The sequence below is a fragment of the Mustela erminea genome, chromosome 16 (assembly GCF_009829155.1).
Source record: "Mustela erminea isolate mMusErm1 chromosome 16, mMusErm1.Pri, whole genome shotgun sequence".
Lineage (NCBI taxonomy): Eukaryota > Metazoa > Chordata > Mammalia > Carnivora > Mustelidae > Mustela > Mustela erminea.
In genome coordinates this window covers 51696253-51716349 of record NC_045629.1, presented here as the reverse complement: position 1 = coordinate 51716349, position 20097 = coordinate 51696253, and the positions used below count along the sequence as shown (strand labels likewise).

The 20097-nt window shown below is 32.2% G+C and overlaps 1 protein-coding gene across 44 annotated transcripts in view; it reads right to left on the bottom strand.

Moving 5' to 3' along the window:
* The window catches only part of RIMS2 (regulating synaptic membrane exocytosis 2), a 594152-nt gene that overhangs the window by 253235 nt on the left and 320820 nt on the right, over window positions 1–20097 (bottom strand). For 29 of the 44 annotated variants that reach the window (XM_032316370.1, XM_032316374.1, XM_032316372.1 and 26 more), the window contains 3 exons: window positions 16003–16133; window positions 10084–10255; window positions 6872–7025 (listed from right to left, as the gene is read on the bottom strand). In XM_032316370.1, coding sequence (XP_032172261.1) covers window positions 6872–7025; window positions 10084–10255; window positions 16003–16133 — 457 coding nt within the window. Of the gene's footprint in view, window positions 1–6871; window positions 7026–10083; window positions 10256–16002; window positions 16134–19841; window positions 19890–20097 lie in introns of all 44 variants that reach the window. The other 15 variants (XM_032316364.1, XM_032316365.1, XM_032316366.1 and 12 more) reach the window with 1 other exon arrangement.

The window sequence follows — 20097 nt, the reverse complement described above, 5'->3', positions numbered from 1 at the left end:
GCAACTTCTACTGAACAATACCACTTTGCTCAGCATTTTATGATAAGACCTTGCCAAAGCATTGAGTAAGAAAAAGGAAAGCAAGGTATAACAATTTGAAAGAAAGAGGAGAAATTGTCATTATTCACAGGTAACATAATATTGTACATCAAAACTCAAAATAATGTATGAAAATGTTATTAGAATTCAATGAATAATGAATAATAATAACTTTTATTTCTTAATATCAACATCCACTTAAGTCAAATCCCTAGTTACTGATATAGTAAAGATATAAAATCTTTTCATTGAAATCTATTAAAATATTATTTAGAGATGCAACAGATTCATAGAGTGGAATCTCCTCACTCCCTGGAGAGATTTCAGTTCTCCCCAAAATGATGAATGTAATTTGAATCAAAATTCCTGAAGGGTATTTATGAAAAATGATCATTTAATACTCAATTTGTTGATTGAGTAAAAAAATAATAATACTAATAATGACCTTAAAGAAGAACAAAGCTGGGTTAGTTACACTTCCAGATATCACAATTTATAGCTACAGCCATGAAGACACTTTGATATTGACACAAGAATAGAAAAGTTGCCTAATTGAAAGAAATAGACTTCAAAAAGTTAACCAAAGGCATGCAGCTTTTTAAATAAATATATGGACCAAGTTGACATCCAAAGGGTTAAGAATGAATTTTGATCCCTACCTCACACAATATACAAAACTCAATTCCAAATGAGTTGTAGATTCAACAAGCAGAATAAAGCACTATTCTAGAAGAAAACATATAAACTTGATATTAAAGAAGACAAAGATATTTTCATACAGATCACACCAACACACTAACACCAAAGAAAAAATTGGAAAACTAAAAATTTCTGTTGATTAAAAGATCTCATTTAAGAGTGGAAAGGCAAATCAGAAAGTAAAATACATTTGCAATATATTTATGCTATAAAGAATTCAAACTTATAATTTCAAAAAAAAAAAACCTCATAAAGCAATAAGAAAAGAAAGAACCCAAATGAAAAATGGGCTAAAAATTTGAGTAGACTCTTCATAAAAGAGGATATCTAAATGGTCTATTAACCTATGAAAAGGTCATTAGAGAAATGCAAATTATAGCCACAGTGAGGTAACACTGAACATCCACGTGAATGGTAGTGAAAGTAAAAATACCAAAAACAAGTAATGATGTGGAGAAACTTAAACCCTCAACACTACTGTAGGAAGTACAAATTGGTGTGGTTTTTTACTGTAGGAAGTAAAATGGGTATAGTTTGAGAGACTGTTTAATAATATCTACTGCATTTGAATATGAGCATAGCCTATTACCCATTGATTCTACTACCAGGTATATTCAGAGCAAAAATGAACACATATGATTACAAAAGGGCATGTATGAGAAATTTCACAGCAGCACTAGTAGGAATGGCCCAAATCTGAAAGCAAATTACTAGTCAACTGCAGATGCATAAATTCTTGGATATTTAGAGAAAGGAATAGTGTATAGCAATGAAAATAAGTTAACTGCAATTATTTGCAACAATATTGATAAACCTCACAAACACCTTGGTAAGACAAAAAAGCCAGATGTGAAAGAATAAAATATTTGTAATTCCAATTCTATAATATTCCTATGTATGTGTGAGTATTCCATTTACATGAAGTTAGAAATAAGCAAAACTCTTTTGTGGTATTTGACCTTGGCAGGAAGAATACTTAATAGAAGAGAGCAAGAGGGAGGCTGGTGATATTCTATGTCTTGATGTGGGTGCTACTTACATGGTTTCCGGTACTTTGTGAAAATTCACTCGGGGGCATATTTATGATTTATACACATTTCTGTATAGATGCTATACTTCAGTAAAAAGTTTACTAAAAATGTAGAATTCTGCTTCTGGGAATGACAGAGTAACTTATATTAGACTAACTCTCCTGCCAGTCATAATTACAAATATTGGACAAATATTTTAACAAAAACTGTTTAAAGACACCAGACAACAAACAGATGCAGACAGAAATTGGTACATGGCCCTTGAAATAAGAAAAGTGCATACTGAAACAGCTTTTCTCCTAAGGGCCTTCCCAGTTTGGTGCTCTGCAGAGGTGCTATAGCTCAAGAAAAAAGTTTCATTCTTACATGGCTGAAGAGCCAAAGGTCAGAATTCAGAGTTTTCAGAGCAGCTAGAATTATAAGGAAAATCCTGAAAATGAGGGAGCCAGAAAAGGGGAGGCACAAAATTTACATAGCCCCCTAAATCCTTCCCTAAATTGTAAACTGCAGAGGGAAAAACAAGAAGAAAGCCACAGCTGGAAAGCTAAAAGAGATGCAACTTCTTGATGCACAGAGACACAGAATCTGGAATTTAAAGTCCAGTGATATCATGGGATTTTGGCCAATATCTTGGATTTTGCCTGGGAAGTTCACACATTAGGAATGAAAACCACAAACCAGACTAAGGACTATGCTTTAGAACTAAGGAAGAACCAAAATAGAATTGCCTTAACATATCCTTCATATGTTTTAGGTGATCCTTCAATAATTTCACTGTCTACCAAAATAAAAGCCAACATTTTTCCAAATCCAGAGCCTCTAAAAGGTAAGGAACACAATGTCCAGTATACAATAAAAAATTATTATATATGTAAAACACATAGAATGTGATCCAGAATCAAAGGAAAAAATCAGAACTATAAGTAGACCCACAGAAGACTAAGATATTGCAGTTAGCAGATTTAAAAATAAATATTATAAATGTATGTGAGAATTCCCAGGATTACACACACACACACATACATTACATATAAATACAATATAGATACTGGACATACATGTATGTACATTACATATACACATGTACACCTATGTACGCATGTATGTATATATGTAATGCTATGGATTTTCCATACATTCACATATGTGTATATATATGATCCTGTAAATTATTAATATATTTATACACATAGACATCATATATGTATATAATATTATACACACAGGGATATAATAAAAAGAGGAATTTCAGGAAGGATATAGGTAGTTCTAAGAAAACCAAATGTAAATTTTAAAATGAAAAATACATTTTTGCTAAAACAATTAGTAGTATGAATTTCAGAGAAATTGGACACTGTAGAAGAAAATACCAGTAACTTAAAGACACAGTAAGTAAAAATAATCAAAACTGAGAAAAAGAGAAAAAGAAATTAAAAAATAAACAGAACTCAATAACCTGTAGAACAATGTTAAGAGATCTTTAAACATGTAACTGCAGTCCACGAAAGAGAGAAATAAGAGAATGGCATAGAAAATTAGAACATTGGCCAAAAAACATCTCAAATGGTTGAAATCTTGAGAAACTTACATGAGGAAATCACATCTCTTTTACCTAACACCTCTCAAAACCATCATTTTGGTTTTGTCCCAATGATTTATTTCCATTCACTTTTCTAAAGATTTGTGGTTATGAGACTGTATAAAAATAGTAGATGTGAAGTTATCTATTTCAAAAAGTGAAAGGGTAATAATGTTACATTTTGCTAAATAAAGAATTAACATCTGAAATGCCAAAGAGATAAATCTGATTAAAATGGGACTAGGAAAAGAATAAAGGATCAAAAAAGAAAACTCTTTTTCATCTGTATAGTTCAAATTGTGATGAGAATGGTTAATAAGATACCAAGTAACAAATTTGTAAATGACTTTTGTCATGTTAAAAAGGAAAATACTTCACTTGAGACACTATGCAACTTTAACTGAATGAGAGTAAAGAATATATAAAAATAAAAACTTATACATCAAAATATACCTTCAAAAATAATCTATGTGTCAAGAGAGTAATGAAGAGTTTCTCACCAATGAATCAAAATAAAATTATGTGAATATGTGAGATATTTTACCATCTGTAAAAGCAATCTCACTTCTCTATTGAAAAATTTTAGTCATTTGAACATATGGCTCCAATCTTGCTCACACCTTTTTAAGAATGCTTAATCAATCACTCTTTGAAATATGCACATTTGGTAATGTCTAAATAACATCTGGGATAACAGTGGGTAAAAGTAGCCTGAAGTTAAAAATTATAGAAAATATTACTTTCATATTAAAATTTTAATTTCTCATCATCTAATTTCTTTCAGACATGAGCAATGAGCATGTGGCCCTTTCTACAGATGTTTTAATACATAGAACCCTCTTACTTTGCCACATACAGAAATACTGGTGTAAGAAAAAGCCATCCATTTCAAATACCCTCACTAATTCCTTTACTAGGGAAACCATTCAAACATTATAATCAAAGTTGCCTGTACTTCCATCTCAAAAAAAATTAAAAAAATATTTAAGTTAGCTATAAGATATATGCCATTACTATTAGAGTGCTTTTAAAAATATTTCCTTACATGTTTAAAATTATAAATCATTAATGTCCATGGAAATGAAATACTTTTTTGAATCATTTGAATCTACAAATTTGAATTGGAATTTGAATCTACAAATAGATTAAAATAGGAAATCATGAGCAGAGAAAACAGAATTCCAACAATACCGATAAATATCCATATATGTTCAATATATATTTATACGTCTGTGTGTGTATATCTGAGGCTATGATATATACATATATATGTGTGTATATATATATATATATAGGCTATATATGTAGGCTATGATATATATCATAGCCTCAGCTCACAGCCTCAGAGATTGAATTACCAACATATTCTATTATGTGGATGTAGAGAAGAAATGAGGGATTATTATATATTTTTGACGATATCTATTCATGCATACATTTCATCAAATACGTTAATGATCATGATCTTTGACCAAATAAGACATAAATGCAATATTTACTCTTTCCATGAAAAAAAAAAAGGAGGTCATTCTTATGAATAAATTTTTAAAATAATTAATGTTTACTTATATGTACCTTAACCTGAACTTGACATTGATGAGCAATATATCCTCAGCCAATAGTAATGTCTTTAACCTTCTATTTCTAAGTGTTAAAATCTTCATTTCCTTTATGTATATGTACACGTTTTTATTTATCTTCAGTGTTACACATTGTTAATAAATTATGATTACATTTTAGATGCAAAACACCAATTTTTACCATATGTTCAAATACTGAAAATTTATTTTATCAGAGGTTAGTTGGTAGGTAGTGACAAGACTGAATGGTGCAATATGAAACCATATTACCCACGAGTGAATTTAATACTATTAATGATTAAGTAGCAGAGGAGCTATTTGGGGAATGATTAAATATTAAAAGCTATAAACTTAACTAAATCAAATTAATTGCATGAAGATCTATGATACATGTAGCTAACTAGAAAGAATCCATCCTCATTGTTCTTCCACTATTTTTAATTCACTGGGGAGGAAAAAAAGTAATGAAAATTGTTGGTAGATCTAAGAGTTTAGATATTAAGAGTCTGTAATAGCAACTGGAGTAAGTATTAGTAGCGACCTATAAACAAACTATAAGAATTAGTACAAAATGGTTTGTATTAGTAAACTTCATGTAGTAACCCATGATCCTACCCTGTGATTTAGAGATAACGTACTTGGGTGGATTACAGGGACCCAAAAGAATACAAACCAAAATGACTCCACATAAAATTCACAGTAGTGTAATTATTACAACAAGAGATGTTATAAAGGCAATTGCAAATAACTGTGGGTAAATGTTTACTCTGTGGAGAAGCTGAAAAAAGTGAGTGCTGTAAAATTAGTGTTTAAATAATGAGAGACTGTAACTACAGGAAATAAAATTCATAAGTAAATAAGTCATCAAAGACATTATTTTAAAAAGGAGTGAAGGTAATTCTCTAGGCTTTCTTATGACGAAATATCCCATAAGACCTATCCTTTCTTCTAATTCTCTATTCATCAAATAGCCTTCTGATATATAATTTAGTCCTCTATTCAGCAGGGAAATTGTGATCCACATAGACCAGTCATTTGTTATGTTGCCAAATACATTTCTTATGATTGATAAATGACATGCCTTTTGTGCTTATAAATGTACACTTCTGAAATTTGGTTAATGTCAATCAGTTCTCCATTACTGCACAAAAAAATGTTGCTAAGCCTGGAAAATGCTGACTCCATGAAGATAAAATTATCCCATGAATACTACACAAAGAAGTGAGTAGACACCTCCCCCTTTTAATAATAGACTCATCAAGAAAACAAATTAGATCTGTAGGAACAACAAACAAAATAATGCCACTTTTCAGTCTAGAAAACATTTCCACATTTCTTTTAAGATTCTCCGAATTGATCAAATTCTATTTGATATTTTGGACTATGTAAAATCCTCGGTAAAATGCAAACACTGACAATAATAATAACAACAATAATCACATCAGTTTATATTCCCGACAATATTTAACTTTTATAAACAAGGACAGTGAATTAGAGAAAGAACCTACCTGAAGTCATATGCTTCTTAAGTGAGAGAATCAAAATTTAAACCCATGTTTGTTTGACTAATGCTCATGGTCATGGTTTCAACCACTATACTATACTTGTCCTCCTATATATTTATAAAATAGTTAGCATAATGAAGATGAAAATCATAATTTCAGACATGTATAGCTACACGACCAAATTTTACTATAGTTGCTATCTCATTTCTATGTAAGTTTCTAATAGCCAAAATTAAAACATAACTGTGGGGTCATACCATGACAAATGAATGCTGTAAGTATAACCTCATTTTAGTGTATCAATTTAAAACCATCAGTAGCTATGAAAACACTAATAGATGCCTGTTAATACCCATAATGGGATCTTCAAATTCTATGTCATATATATATCATTTAAGGTAATTCATAATGGTCTGATAAATCTCACTGAAAACTTACTTTGCAACCTCCTTGTTGGGCTCTCTCCATGGAGCTGTCGTCGTGGCATATATGGAGAAGGGTGGGGAAGTGGTAATGAAGAAACATCATGGGTCTGAAGTTTGTACCAATGTGGCTCATCATCTAATAATGCTGTTTCTAATTCAATTAAAATCTACAAATCCAAGAGACAAAAGAACATTATATATCTGCAATATAGAAATTCTCTTAAATGGTCTCATAACTTTTATAATAATGATAATTATAATAATAATGCTGTTGGTCAAAAACAATGTTATGTTACAAAATTGTCCATATATTTTGACAATAACTAAATAAAAGTTAAATATGCATAACTTCTTACTGACTTAATAGTTTTAAATATCTAAATTTTTTATAGACCTCTGACCACCCGCCTACTGTTAAATTTGCCATTACATAAAGACAGTACAAAAAAGGAAAAAAAAAATACAGGCCAGTATCTCTGATAAACACAGATGTAAAAATTCTCAACACAGTATTAGCAAACCAAATCCAAAAGTACACTAAAAAAATCATTCACCACAATCAAATGGGATTTATTCCTGGGATACAGGGTGGTTCAATATACACCAATCATTGTGATATATCATAGCAATAAGAGAAAGGATAAAAACCATATGATCATTTCAGTAGATGCAGAAAACCTTTTGAAAAAGTACATTCATGACAAAAACCCTAAACAAAGTAGGTTTAGAGGGAACATACCTTAACATAATAAAGGCCATATAGGAAAAACCCACAGCTAACATCATATTCAAAGGTGAAAAACTAAAAACATTTCCCCTAAAACAAAAAAAAGGTGAAGATGTCCACTCTCACCACTATTATGCAACATAGTACCAGAAGTCCCAGCCACAACACTCAGTCAAAAAAAAGAAATAAAAGGCATCAAAATTGGTAAGGAAGAAGCAAAATTTTCACTATTTGCAGAGGTCATGACATTATATACAGGAAACCCTAAAGACTCCACCAAAAAAACTACTAGAATGGATAAATGAATTCAGCAAGGTCACAGGATAGAAAATCAAAAATCTGTTGCATTTCTATACACTAATTATAAAGTAGTAGAAAGAGAAATTAAGAAAACAATCCTATTTACAATGGCACAAAAAATTTTTAAAAAAAGGAAAAACAAAAAACCTAGGAGTAAACTTAACCAAGGAGATGAAAGACCTGTACTCTGAAACTATAAAACACATGAAAGAAATTGAAGATGAGACAAACAAATGGGAAGATATTCCACGCTGTGCATTGGAAATTATTAAAACATCCATATTACCCAAAGCAATCTTCAGATTTAAGGCAGCCCTATCAAAATACCAACATTTTTCACAGAACTAATCATCCTAAAATTTATATGGAACCACAGAAGACTCCAATAGCCAAAGCAATCTTGAAAAAGAAAAACAAAACTGGAGGTATCAGAATCCCAGATTTCAAGATATAGTAATCAAAACAGAACAGTGCTGGCACAAAAATAGATATAGAAATGAACGGAACAGAATGGAAAGTCCAGAAATCAACCCACAATTATGTAGTCAATTAATCGTCAACAAAGGAAGCAAGACTATGTAACAGGAAAAATACAGTCTCTTCAACAAATGATGTTGGAAAAACTGGACATCTACATGCAAAGAATTTAACTGGACCACTTTTTTACACAAACTCAAAATGGATTAAAGACTTAAATGAGACCTGAAACCACAAAAATCCTAGAGAAGAGCACAGGCAGTAATTTCTCTGACATGGGCCATAGCAACATTTTTCTAAATAAGTCTCTTAAGGCAAGAGAAACAAAAGCAAAAATAAACTATTGGGACTACATTAAAAGAGAAAGCTTTTCACAACAAAGGAAACTTTCAACAAAACTGTTAATAAGGTAACCCACTGGGTGGGAGAAGATATTTGCAAATGATATACTTTCAATATCACTTAATTGATTGATTAATTAATTGGGTGAATGATTAACTTAATTAATCCTTTTAATTAATTAGGGGGATCTTTATCAATCCCTTAATTAATTAAAGGGATTAATATTGAAGATATATAAAGAATTTCTGTAATTCCACACCAAAACAATCAAAAAATCCATTTTAAAAATGGCAGATGCTACAGTGAGTGCTGTGGAGTATGTAAACCTCTTTTTATATGTTTATAAAAAAATAAAAATAAGTAAATAAATAAAAACTGGGCAGAAGACAAGAGCAGACATTTTTCCAAAGAAGGCACCCAGCTAACGGACACAAAACAAGATCACTAACATCATTAATCATCAGGGAAATGCAAATTTGTCATTAAAGAAATAATGCTTATTACTATAAGTCTGTAATAACTAACATTTGTATATTATTTGGTAATTGAAAAAAACTTTATTTACATTTATTAATTTAACCTTTACAAAAACCTTTAAATGGGGAGACAAAACCAAATTAAAAGCATCTACTAGACATTAAGAACGATATCATGTTATCTTAATTCTCAGAAAAAAAAACCTGCTAGATTGGTCTTATTCAACTTTTACAGATAAGGATACCAAAGCTAACAAAGGTAAAAAAAAAAAAAAAAAAAAAAAAACTGGTCTAAGCTCATACTAGCTGTTAAGTGAGAAAGGTGTGATATGAATCAAAGTCTGTCTTATTTAAAACTCTGTGTTCAATGTACCATGTCACTAAGAATTCAAAAGAGGAAAGAAAGTGAAGAATGGATTTTTAATAGGAACCGTATCCTCATATGGATTTTATAATATGAATATTTAATAAATTTACAAAGGAAACCAGTCCACAGGAATAATGACTCTTTTATTCTTTTAGGGTCCTGTGCAAAGATGACACCGTTTGTGATTATGTATATGAGAACTGCTGTGTGATGATAACTCACTCTTCAGCTCTGGTTCCTAAGCAGAACCGTATTGGCTGCCACAAATGCAATACATTTGTGAAACACAAACCAAACTTTCAGCATTCAACACTGAGATTTCTACAGTAGGAATAAACACCTAAAAATTGTCCCAGATTATTTAGAAACCATTTTTTAAAAGGCATCAATGTTTTGTCTTAGAGCAATAAATTCATTCCACGAAAGAAACGGTTTACTTTTTCAGATATTCAAATATATGATTTTACTGATAATCACATGAAAAAAAGTATTTAAGAGGACATGAATAGTCTCAGTTTTAAAATAATTCCAGATACCTCTCCTAAGAATTCACTTTCTTCCTCTCGAACTCGAGCTTGATCCCAGAGCGTAACCTCTAGCATTCGCTCCCTAAACTCTCTTCGGTGGACCGGGGAATAAATGAATGTTTGGTTCCATTTGGGTTCCAATGTTTTCTTTACTGTTTTTGTTCTTCTCTTGTTTTTATCACTATAAAAAAAAAAAAAGAATATAAAAACTTACATGAACCTTTAAGTTTTTCCCTAAAAATTATTCATTTAAAATTTCTCAGGGAGTGAAGTCTTAGCACAAATATATTTATCATATATTATAAATATTATATCACTTAAACTCCTACTAGAATTTATAAGTATATAATTAAATATAAAGTATATAATTTACATTATAATTTATAAGTATATAATTACATCACTTTATAGAGGCAATATTTCAATAAATCTGAAATCCTTCCATGATAATTAAAAACTTCACCTTTCATAAAATCTAAATAAAACCAGACTGAAAAACAGTAATTCTACATATTTTTAAACATATTGCCTTATTGGAATCCTTCAAAATGGCAATGAACCAATAACATTACATACAATACTCACTTAAACTACAGAAGTGTAATTACACAAAAGTCCAATAAATTGTGACATTCACAACTTTTTATCCATATAGTTCAGCTGAGCAATTATAATTACATTTTATCAAGTTACTTTCTTGCATAAAGAAATACATACTTGCCCATCTGACAGTTACCAGATCTTTAAAAGCACTGTAAAATTATTTTTTTCTTTTTTTGTGGGGGAGAAGGGGTAGAGGGAGAGAGAGAACCCTAAGCAGGCTCCATGACCCACAGGGCTCCACACAGGGCTCCATCTCAGGACGCTAAGATCATGACTTGAGCTGAAATCAAGACTCAGCTGCTTAACTGAGCTATACATGTGTCCCTGTAAAATTATTTCTGTGTGGGGTAGCCACTCTAACATTGGCTGGAAAAGCAAGCCTGCCATCCCTAATGGATGGGACTTCCAGCTCAGAGGCTTCCATATTTTTTTTAACTGCATATCTCTATCAAGTGAATGCTTTTGACAAAGCATCCCATTACATGCATATATAGTCACAAAATATATACATGTATTACTGTACTGTTTTACTAATATATTGTGTCAATTTGTGATTATACAAAGTTAGAAATTTAAAATAAATAGGTAATTATTTTTAGGTAATTATCAATTACCTAAAATTATATTAATTAGAAAAAGAATCAGGTAATAAAAATACTTAGGTAAAAATTCAGAAACTCCAAATATTTCTTCCTGAACTCCAACGGACTGTCTCAGACATCCCCTGGGTGCATTCCTTTCGGAGATCTCTACTCTAGCTTATTAGAGAGGATCAATGGTGGGATAGGAATAAAGAAAATCATCTAGGAAGAAAACATTAAGCTATCTAGAGAGCTTATCTGAACTGAGTAGACAATAAGGTCCGAGCAGAACTATATTAACTGCTCAGCACAATACAATTCTAAGACTGTTAGAATACAGAAAGCAGGGAGAACTGAGAAAGGATAGAGCGTCTCTGCAGCTTCTTCTTGAGCAGGGCTTAATGCTCAATGCAGATTGGATTTAACCAATCAAAAGCACATATATTTCAACAGCTCATATATTTAATGTGGCAAAAAGCCATTTTAAAACAGTGTATCTTTATTAATTTCTATTGTCTTGTTAGGAAAGTAACTTTGCAAACCCATGTAGGAAATTTTAACTCTCTTCCGTGTTATGGAAAAGTTTTATAAATAAAAATAACTAAATAATAGAAAAAATAACAAGGGCTATGATTTATTCCTCCTGTCATCACCTCTCTTCATCTAAAAATTTCACAAATATTTATAAAGCACCTACGTATATTCCATGCTTTAAAAAATTATGAGACCCTGTGAAGAGAGAAAGTTCCCTCCTTTAAAACCAGGAAGAAAGCATTTAGTGGGAGACTTGCTGTATAATTCAACAGTGGTTTATACTGCAATCTGAAAGGGAATAGAAAAATAAACCTTGATTTCCTCTTAAGGTGTGAAAAAAGTTCTCAGCTAAAGAGGACTATTTCAGAAGGGATTTCTATACTGGGTAGGAGGGAGAGTAGATAATCACTGAAATTCCTCACACACCCACCATGTACAATTAACATTTAATAAGGTAATTTAATGTGTAATGTGTATTGAAGCACTAGTCCATGCAAAGAAACATGAAAAATTATCTTCAGCAAGCAAAAAAAAAAAAAAAGCAAATGAGTTTTGTTTTTTTTTTTTCCCCTAGAAGTATAACAAAAGTCTTCAAAATAAGATCAGGTTAAAAAGAGGAGAGCAACTTAGTAGGTGCAGCATACAACTCTTGATCTTGAGGTTATGAGTTCGAGCCCCACATTGGGTATAGAGATTACGTAAAAATAAAATCTTTAAAACAAAGAGACAAACAAAAGAAGATCAGGTTGTGTAAGTCAAACACTGAAAAATTGCTAAGAGTACTTAAAAACTAAGATCAATATGCATGCTATTGAGATTTTTTCTTAATAGCAGCCCAACAACAATAAGTCATTGATCTCTAACAGCATCATTAACCTGTTAAGAATGGAAACTTTTTTTTTTTTTAAATAAAATCCAACCTAAAGCCTTTTCACGCTACCAGTATTTTTGGTTTCCATTTACCACAGTAACGCCATGAAAATACTTGCTGTGTTTACTTAAAATGAGAGAAAGAAAAATGTTTTTGACTGAAAACAACTTTACTTCAAGATATGAAAGAGTGTAAAGCACACCCAGCTTTTTTTTTTTTTAAGATTTTATTTATTTGACAGAATGAGAGAGAGAGATCACAAGTAGGCAGAGAGGCAGGCAGAGAGAGGGGGGAAGCCGGCTCCCCGCTGAGCAGAGAGCCTGATGTGGGGCTCAATCCCAGCACCTTGAGATCATGACCTGAGCCGAAGGCAGAGGTTTAACCCACTGAGCCACCCAGGCTTCCCACCCAACTGCTTTTTAGAGTACATAGTTCATCACTTTAGCACAGTAACATTCTAATCTACATCTCTTCAATGCAAGCTCACAGGTCCCTCCAGAATTCTTATCGATAAAAAGGCATCAATTATTTTCCATGTTCACCTATTCAAATTGTTTTTCTCCCAGAAAAACTGTCACAAAAAATGAAATAATTCATACCCAAAGCATAAACAGCATAAACAGTCCTTTATTTATCTGTAAAAACTTGTATCAACAGAAAAAAAAATTGACGATAATATAGCTGTTTCTGAGTTAGCCAAAGAATTCTCTTCTATATTTTAATTTTTATTTTGTGTATGTGTATTATGTTAGTCACCATACATCATTGTTTTTTCTTTTTTTTTCTTTTCAGTGTAACAGAATTTATTGTTTTTGCACCACACCCAGTGCTCCATGCAATACGTGCCCTCCTTAATACCCACCACGTGGTTCCCCCACCTCCCACCCCCCCGCCCCTTCAAAACCCTCAGATTGTTTTTCAGAGTCCATAGTCTCTCATGGTTCACCTCCCCTTCCAATTTCCCTAGTTTTTGATGCAGTGTTCCAAGATTCATTGCTTACATACAACACCAGTGCTCCATGCAATATGTGCCCACCTCAGTACCCATCACTTTTTAAAGATACAAACCCTGGGGCACCTGAGTGGCTCAGTCAGTTAAGCATCTGCCTTCAACTCTGGTCATGCTCCGCTGGGGAGTCTGCTTCTCCCTCTTCCTCTGCTTCTGTGCTCTCTCACTTACTCTCTCTCTCTCTCTCTCTCAAATAAATAAAGATAAAACCCCAACACAACTTTATCAATTAATAAGTAAGCAATAAACTTGCTCAAATATTCCTCAAATTCCTGATAGGTAACAAGGAGACAGCTGAGAAAGTATTTGAGAATGAAATATTTAAATGTTCCCCACATTCTTTGGTGTTGAGAATAGATTTTTTTTTAAATGCCTTTAAATATTAAAGGAGTAATGAGGGGGACCTTCCTTTCCATTTTAGATCTATCTGCTCAGAAAGGGGAAAGGGTATATAAAATAAAATAAAATAAAACTAAACAAAAATACTCAATAATAAATTCTAAAACTTGAAAGATTTTTATCATCTTCAAAAGTGGTTTTCTTCAAAGGCTGAGGAGTAGAGACTGAAGTTCTACGTGCACACAAGAACATTGATGGGAAGGCAGCGTTTCCTGCAGGTTGTGACGGCGGCATTCTGAGAATGCCTGAAACCATGCGTGCTCTGGGAAGCCAAGTGACATGGCCTCCAGGATGGCAGGGTAATGTGCCCGTGAAATCCAGATCCAACTAAAGCTTAAGCTAGTTAAAAGCCCCAGTTATGAATATCTTCTTCTTCCTTTGCAGTTCAAAGTATACCCCTATCCAAAAGACAACCTAAGTTGTGAGAAAACAGCTTTCTCCAAGGAAACTTCCTAAGATAAAATTATACGGCAAACAGTCTCTAATCGTTTTAGATGTGTGGGCACCTTGACATGTTTTCTGAGGAATTTTCTTCACAAATTTCACTTCAAAAGTATCAAAATGTAAGGCCTTTGTTAATTGTCTACTTCCTTTCGTTTATCCTTTTCTTTGAGAGATTGTTTTTCAGATGATACTTAGGCACTCAAATCTGATGACTTTCAACTTGAACTAAGTACATGGGGGCCCAGAATTGTGTAAACATGTTGAAGATTAGCCCTGTGCCAGGCCACTTGCAGCCTGAGAAAAAACGACCAGACCTTGAGAACACTCTGTCCTGGAAACGAGGAACGCAAGAAGAGCTGGGGGAAAGGTCATCGGCGCCATTAATTCTTCTTCTTCTCATGATGTCTATCCAATAGTCTCTCTTATTTTTTTATGTTCCGGAGATTAAAAGTGATTAGATAATTTTTGAAAAGCTATTTCTCCAATCCTAATGTCTCTGTTTAAATTATGACAGAACAATATCATTTATCCTAATTAACATGGACACAAACCAAACCAATGATGCTTGAAGAAGCTGATTCTGGGCGTGGTGGTAAAGGTTCTGGATGATATGGGGTGGGCAGATATAAAGCACTCATTAATTTTATGGAATATAAAGAAATGATATCTTAGTATGAGGAAGTAGGCGTTGTAAAAAGGAGTATGAGGAGTACATTCTGGTATCCTTTCCAGCTTTTTGCTGCTGTAGATTGTGTTAAAAATGTACCTGATTTTAAAAACTGTAACTTTTAATGATTTTGATAAATAAAAATATAGATCATTTAAGAATCCATACAATGGGGGCGCCTGGGTGGCTCAGTGGGTTAAGGCCTCTGCCTTCGGCTCAGGTCATGATCCCAGGGTCTTGGGATCGAGCCCTGCATCAGGCTCTCTGCTCAGCGGGGAGCCTGCTTCCTCCTCTCTCTCTGCCTGCCTCTCTGCCTACTTGTGATCTCTGTCAAATAAATAAATAAATAATCTTAAAAAAAAAAAAAAAAAAAGAATCCATACAATGGGGACACCTGAGTGTGCTCAGGTCATGATCCCAGCGTCCTGGGATCGAGTCCCACATTGGGCTCCTTGCTCAGCAGGAAGCCTGCTTCTCCCTCTGCCTCTGCCTGCCACTCTGTCTGCCTGTGCTCACTCTCTCTGAAAAAAAAAAAAAATCCATACAATGTAAAATAAATATTCAATAAAATCATCTATGACATTTGATATGCATTTTAAAACAATCTTGAAGCACTCACTGTCACTGTTTTGAAGACTAATAAGAATCATAAGAAAATATGAATCATGTGAATCATTTGAATCATTATGCTTATGTTAAACTTCATAAATATCTGACTTGTGTGATATATAAAAATAAATAAGACCGAACTGAAACACCTACTGTTATTAACATTTCTTATGTATTTTCAAGAACATTAATTTTTGTTTCACACCCTTACCTTCTGTCTGGAAGAAAGTAAATTTTGACATAAGGATTCCTTGGCCTCCCATCTTCCCTGGAAGGGAGATCCTTTGCTCCCAGAATTGTAACTATTAATTGATGACCAACCTTGTCAAACCATAGTTTTATCTGAAAAGCAAAAATATTCATTTATCAGCTCAGACTTTTTTTTACCATAACATAATGTTTTTATTTCCAATCTTTGTCCCACTCTCTTACAATAATGTGAGCACAGAATGTAAGTTCTACTTAGTAAGTTGCAGAGAGTTAAAATAAAAGGATATGCTATAATAACTTCAATGAATAGAGGAAATAATTTAGATATTTTGGATTGATTGATAAATCACTTGAGCTTTTTGTTATCCTAATTTGACTGCTTATTAACATGCACATAATAATTACACTGCCATAACTAAGAACTTTATGTACAATGACTGCTATGTCTATCTTTATGCAAGAATCACTATGGTTCATTTTAGTTCCCCTACAATAATGAACTCAGAATAACTGCCCAAATGAATTGAATAGATACCTTATTTATACGGCATTCATAGGGAATTTTTAAGCAAATGTTTTAAAAGATAAAACATTTCATTTAAAAAGACATCTCAAAGATTATAAGCAAGGTGAAATTACTAGTAGCTTTAATCAATAGACTCCTTAAGTTTGAATTTAAAACCATAATAAATTCATCTTTATAGGTTTTTTCTTACAGACATAAAGTCCCTTTTCATTAGTGAGGAAGATGTATCACAGCCTTAGAATAATAGGATATGTTTTATCATTCAAGATGAGAAAATGTGAGTGATTTCCCTAAGATATAATTAGGGATTAGAACTTCATATCCAGCTGCTAAATTCATTTGATTTAACAATTACTACCTCCCACACACATACCTCACACTCCCACACCTAGCTAGCTGTTTCTACCATGTCAGGATTTATAACCATGGCTCTACCCCACATTTTGGTTCAGAACTCAGCACATCTTTGACCACTATCTTGATATCAAAACCAAAACCTGAAATCTGGGAATAAAATTATGGTTGAGATAATATGGAGTTTTGAGGTTTATATGCTTTTTAATAGTTCAATTTTTATTTTAATCTGGATGTACAATATTTGCAGCAGTTTAAAAAATATAAATATACATTTCATGTCAGTCTTCCCCTCTTCCTCTGAAATGGCCAGTAGGGTCTGGGCCAGGCTCTGACATACATGAATAAATACATATCATACATACATACACATATAGATCAAATCATATAAAATAAATGTATATATATATGCATGTATACATGATAGACTGGTAGTGTAGTTCCATTTCTAGCATGGTTTTGTTCTGTCCCTCACTTCAGATTTTAGAGAATGAGAGGCTGAGCAAGACTTTGACTCAGAAGAGGAAGACTGATTGCCCAGAAGAGTATATAATATTATTTATCCTGATTTTCAGTCAAATGGAATTAGCCCTCTTAGTAATAGTAAGAAGTATTTAATTTTTAAAAATTATAATTATTACTCTTCACGCTGTACTAAGTCCTTATGTGGAAGGCAGGTATTTTCTATCTGTTGTGCAACAAAGTTTTCCTAATAGAGCTGCCAGGTATAGTCTCTAGACAAGTTTTTCTTCAAGTGTGGCTCCCTCACCTCCTTATATCAGCGTTATCTGGCTTATTTGTTAAGAAGTTCCAAATTCCTGTGGCCCACCTGTCACCTACTGAATCAGAACGGGGCCCAGGAACTCGTGTTTTAATCAATCCTCCTGGTGATTCTCATAGGCATTCAAGTTTGAGAACCACTGCCTTAAACTAGGAGATCAACAAACTGGGTAAGTGGGCGGGGGGGGGGGGGGGGGGCGGGATTCTAACATGCAAATAGAAAAAAAGTTCAAGTATTTCCTTGTGTAACAATATGAGAACATGGATACAGATGAGGATAAGTGGGAAAAAAAGACTATTTTTCTGGCAAAAGACATAAGGGGGAAACAACAACAAAAGAAAGAAATACAAAAATCTCGTATATGAGATGAAACAGATGTTGTCACATAGCCTCATGGTTCCTCTAAAATGTGTTACCAAAACCACATTAATTTCTGATAGTCTCTATTTTCTAAAGAAAAAAAAAAAACCAGCTTATAGCTTTATTTTCCCATGATATTAAAAATCCTTCTCTGAGGATCATGACATGAATATTAGGCACTTCAAAGAGAAAAAGATTCTGAAAGGCTAAAGAACAATTTTCTGATGAACTATACGCTGAGAAACTAAGAAACAATAATAATCATTATTAGAATAAGTTCATAATTATTAGAGAAAATCATTGATTTCTGCCCACTTTTACAAGGGGTGAGGCTAAACACTTGCCCTCTCCATAGGCGATCTTTTTGCTCCTCTCAAATGGTTAGAAACATTTCAGATACCTAACTTCAAAATATTTGATAAGTAGTATTCTTTTTAGATTTTCTTATGCCACAGAAAACGAAAAATATGATTTGTCAATAATACTCATTTTTCATGCAAACATATTAGGCATATGGCTTTCATATTTTCATAATTATACCTTATAATTTATTAAATCATACTTTCTAAATACATAAATGTTAAAATAATATAGGTTAAAAAAACAGGCACTTTTTAGTTTTACGGATTTTTCATCAAAATTACAACTTTTAATAAACTGTCTTAAATTAGGCATTTGATCAATAGCCCTAATTTTCATTTTATATTACAGGATTTGCATTGAAGTTTTTAATAGATATCCAGTTCACCTTATCAAAACAGAATTATCTTATTTGCTAGATTATTTTATCAAAGTCCTAAATTTCTTATCTGTGCTTTTCAAATGAATGGTTAAAATATATGTTGATTTCCCCAAAATAGAACAAATGTATCTCCACAGTCCTAGATATGACATACTTTTATCTTAGTTCAATTTCATTAATAGAAATCATGGCATCATTTTAATTATTTTAATATAACAATCATTCCAGCTTAACCATGTACCCATTCTTAAATTTCCTAAGGAGGACTGAACAGCACAAGTAAATATTTAACTCTAAATAACATTAAGTAAACAATTGTAATTTTTAAAATTTAAACTAAATTAGTATTATTCAAAACTAACAACAAAAAAAAAACATGCAGCAAAGCAAGGAAAGCATACTACTACTTTAAAAAAAAAAAACTATATTGTCATTACTTTACCATATAAGGGTTTCCTAATGAAAAGAGGCAAACAACTTGTACCAAGTATTACGGTAAAATTAAATGACATTTCAATTACAAAATGTAAGCAACATAAACCCAACTTATTTTATTTAGTTTGTTATTTTGTTCTTTCAAAGTAATACACTTTCCAAAGTTGAACCTTATATATAATATGCATAAAATTCATATTTTAGATAAGGTACAAATTTATTTGCCAATCTCCTCAAGGAGTTGTTGCTTGGAAAATGCAAGAGAATGTAGATGTTTAGTGATATAATGAATGATTTAAAGAGACAGCAACCTTAATGTAATAAAGGATAATATCAGCAGTATAAAATCAGCTGTTTTTGTCAATGTTACATATATATACATATAAGTACAGTCTGAAACCTATGAGTTTAGTACTTGGTTCAGTAATATAAAATCACTAACAAAGATTGTCTCTTTAAATTTTTATTGTATTTTAATCCCCATGCAGAATTTTACAAGCTGGCTTATAAAATGATTTGAAAGTCAATAATATGGTTTGGAGCAACATACCAAAAAAAGTTTCCTACTACGCATTTTCCAGAAACATACAAATAAGGGTTAAAACACAACTTTAGTTTCTATCAGGCAGACAAGGCCTTTACCTGAACCCTAGGAACAAAAGGCGTTGTTCTTCTACTAAGGCTTTGGCTCTGGTAAGCAAAATTAAAGAAAAAAGCAATAAAACAAAACCAAAAAGGACAACACGCTGGAACTAAAAGACCAAAAGTAAAATAAACACAGAAAACTATCCCTTAAATATACTTTTTACATAACAACATATATCTAAATTAAGTACTTCAACGTAATGAATAAGTTAATCTTGCCAAAATGCTAAAACATATAAAAAACCATATAAAA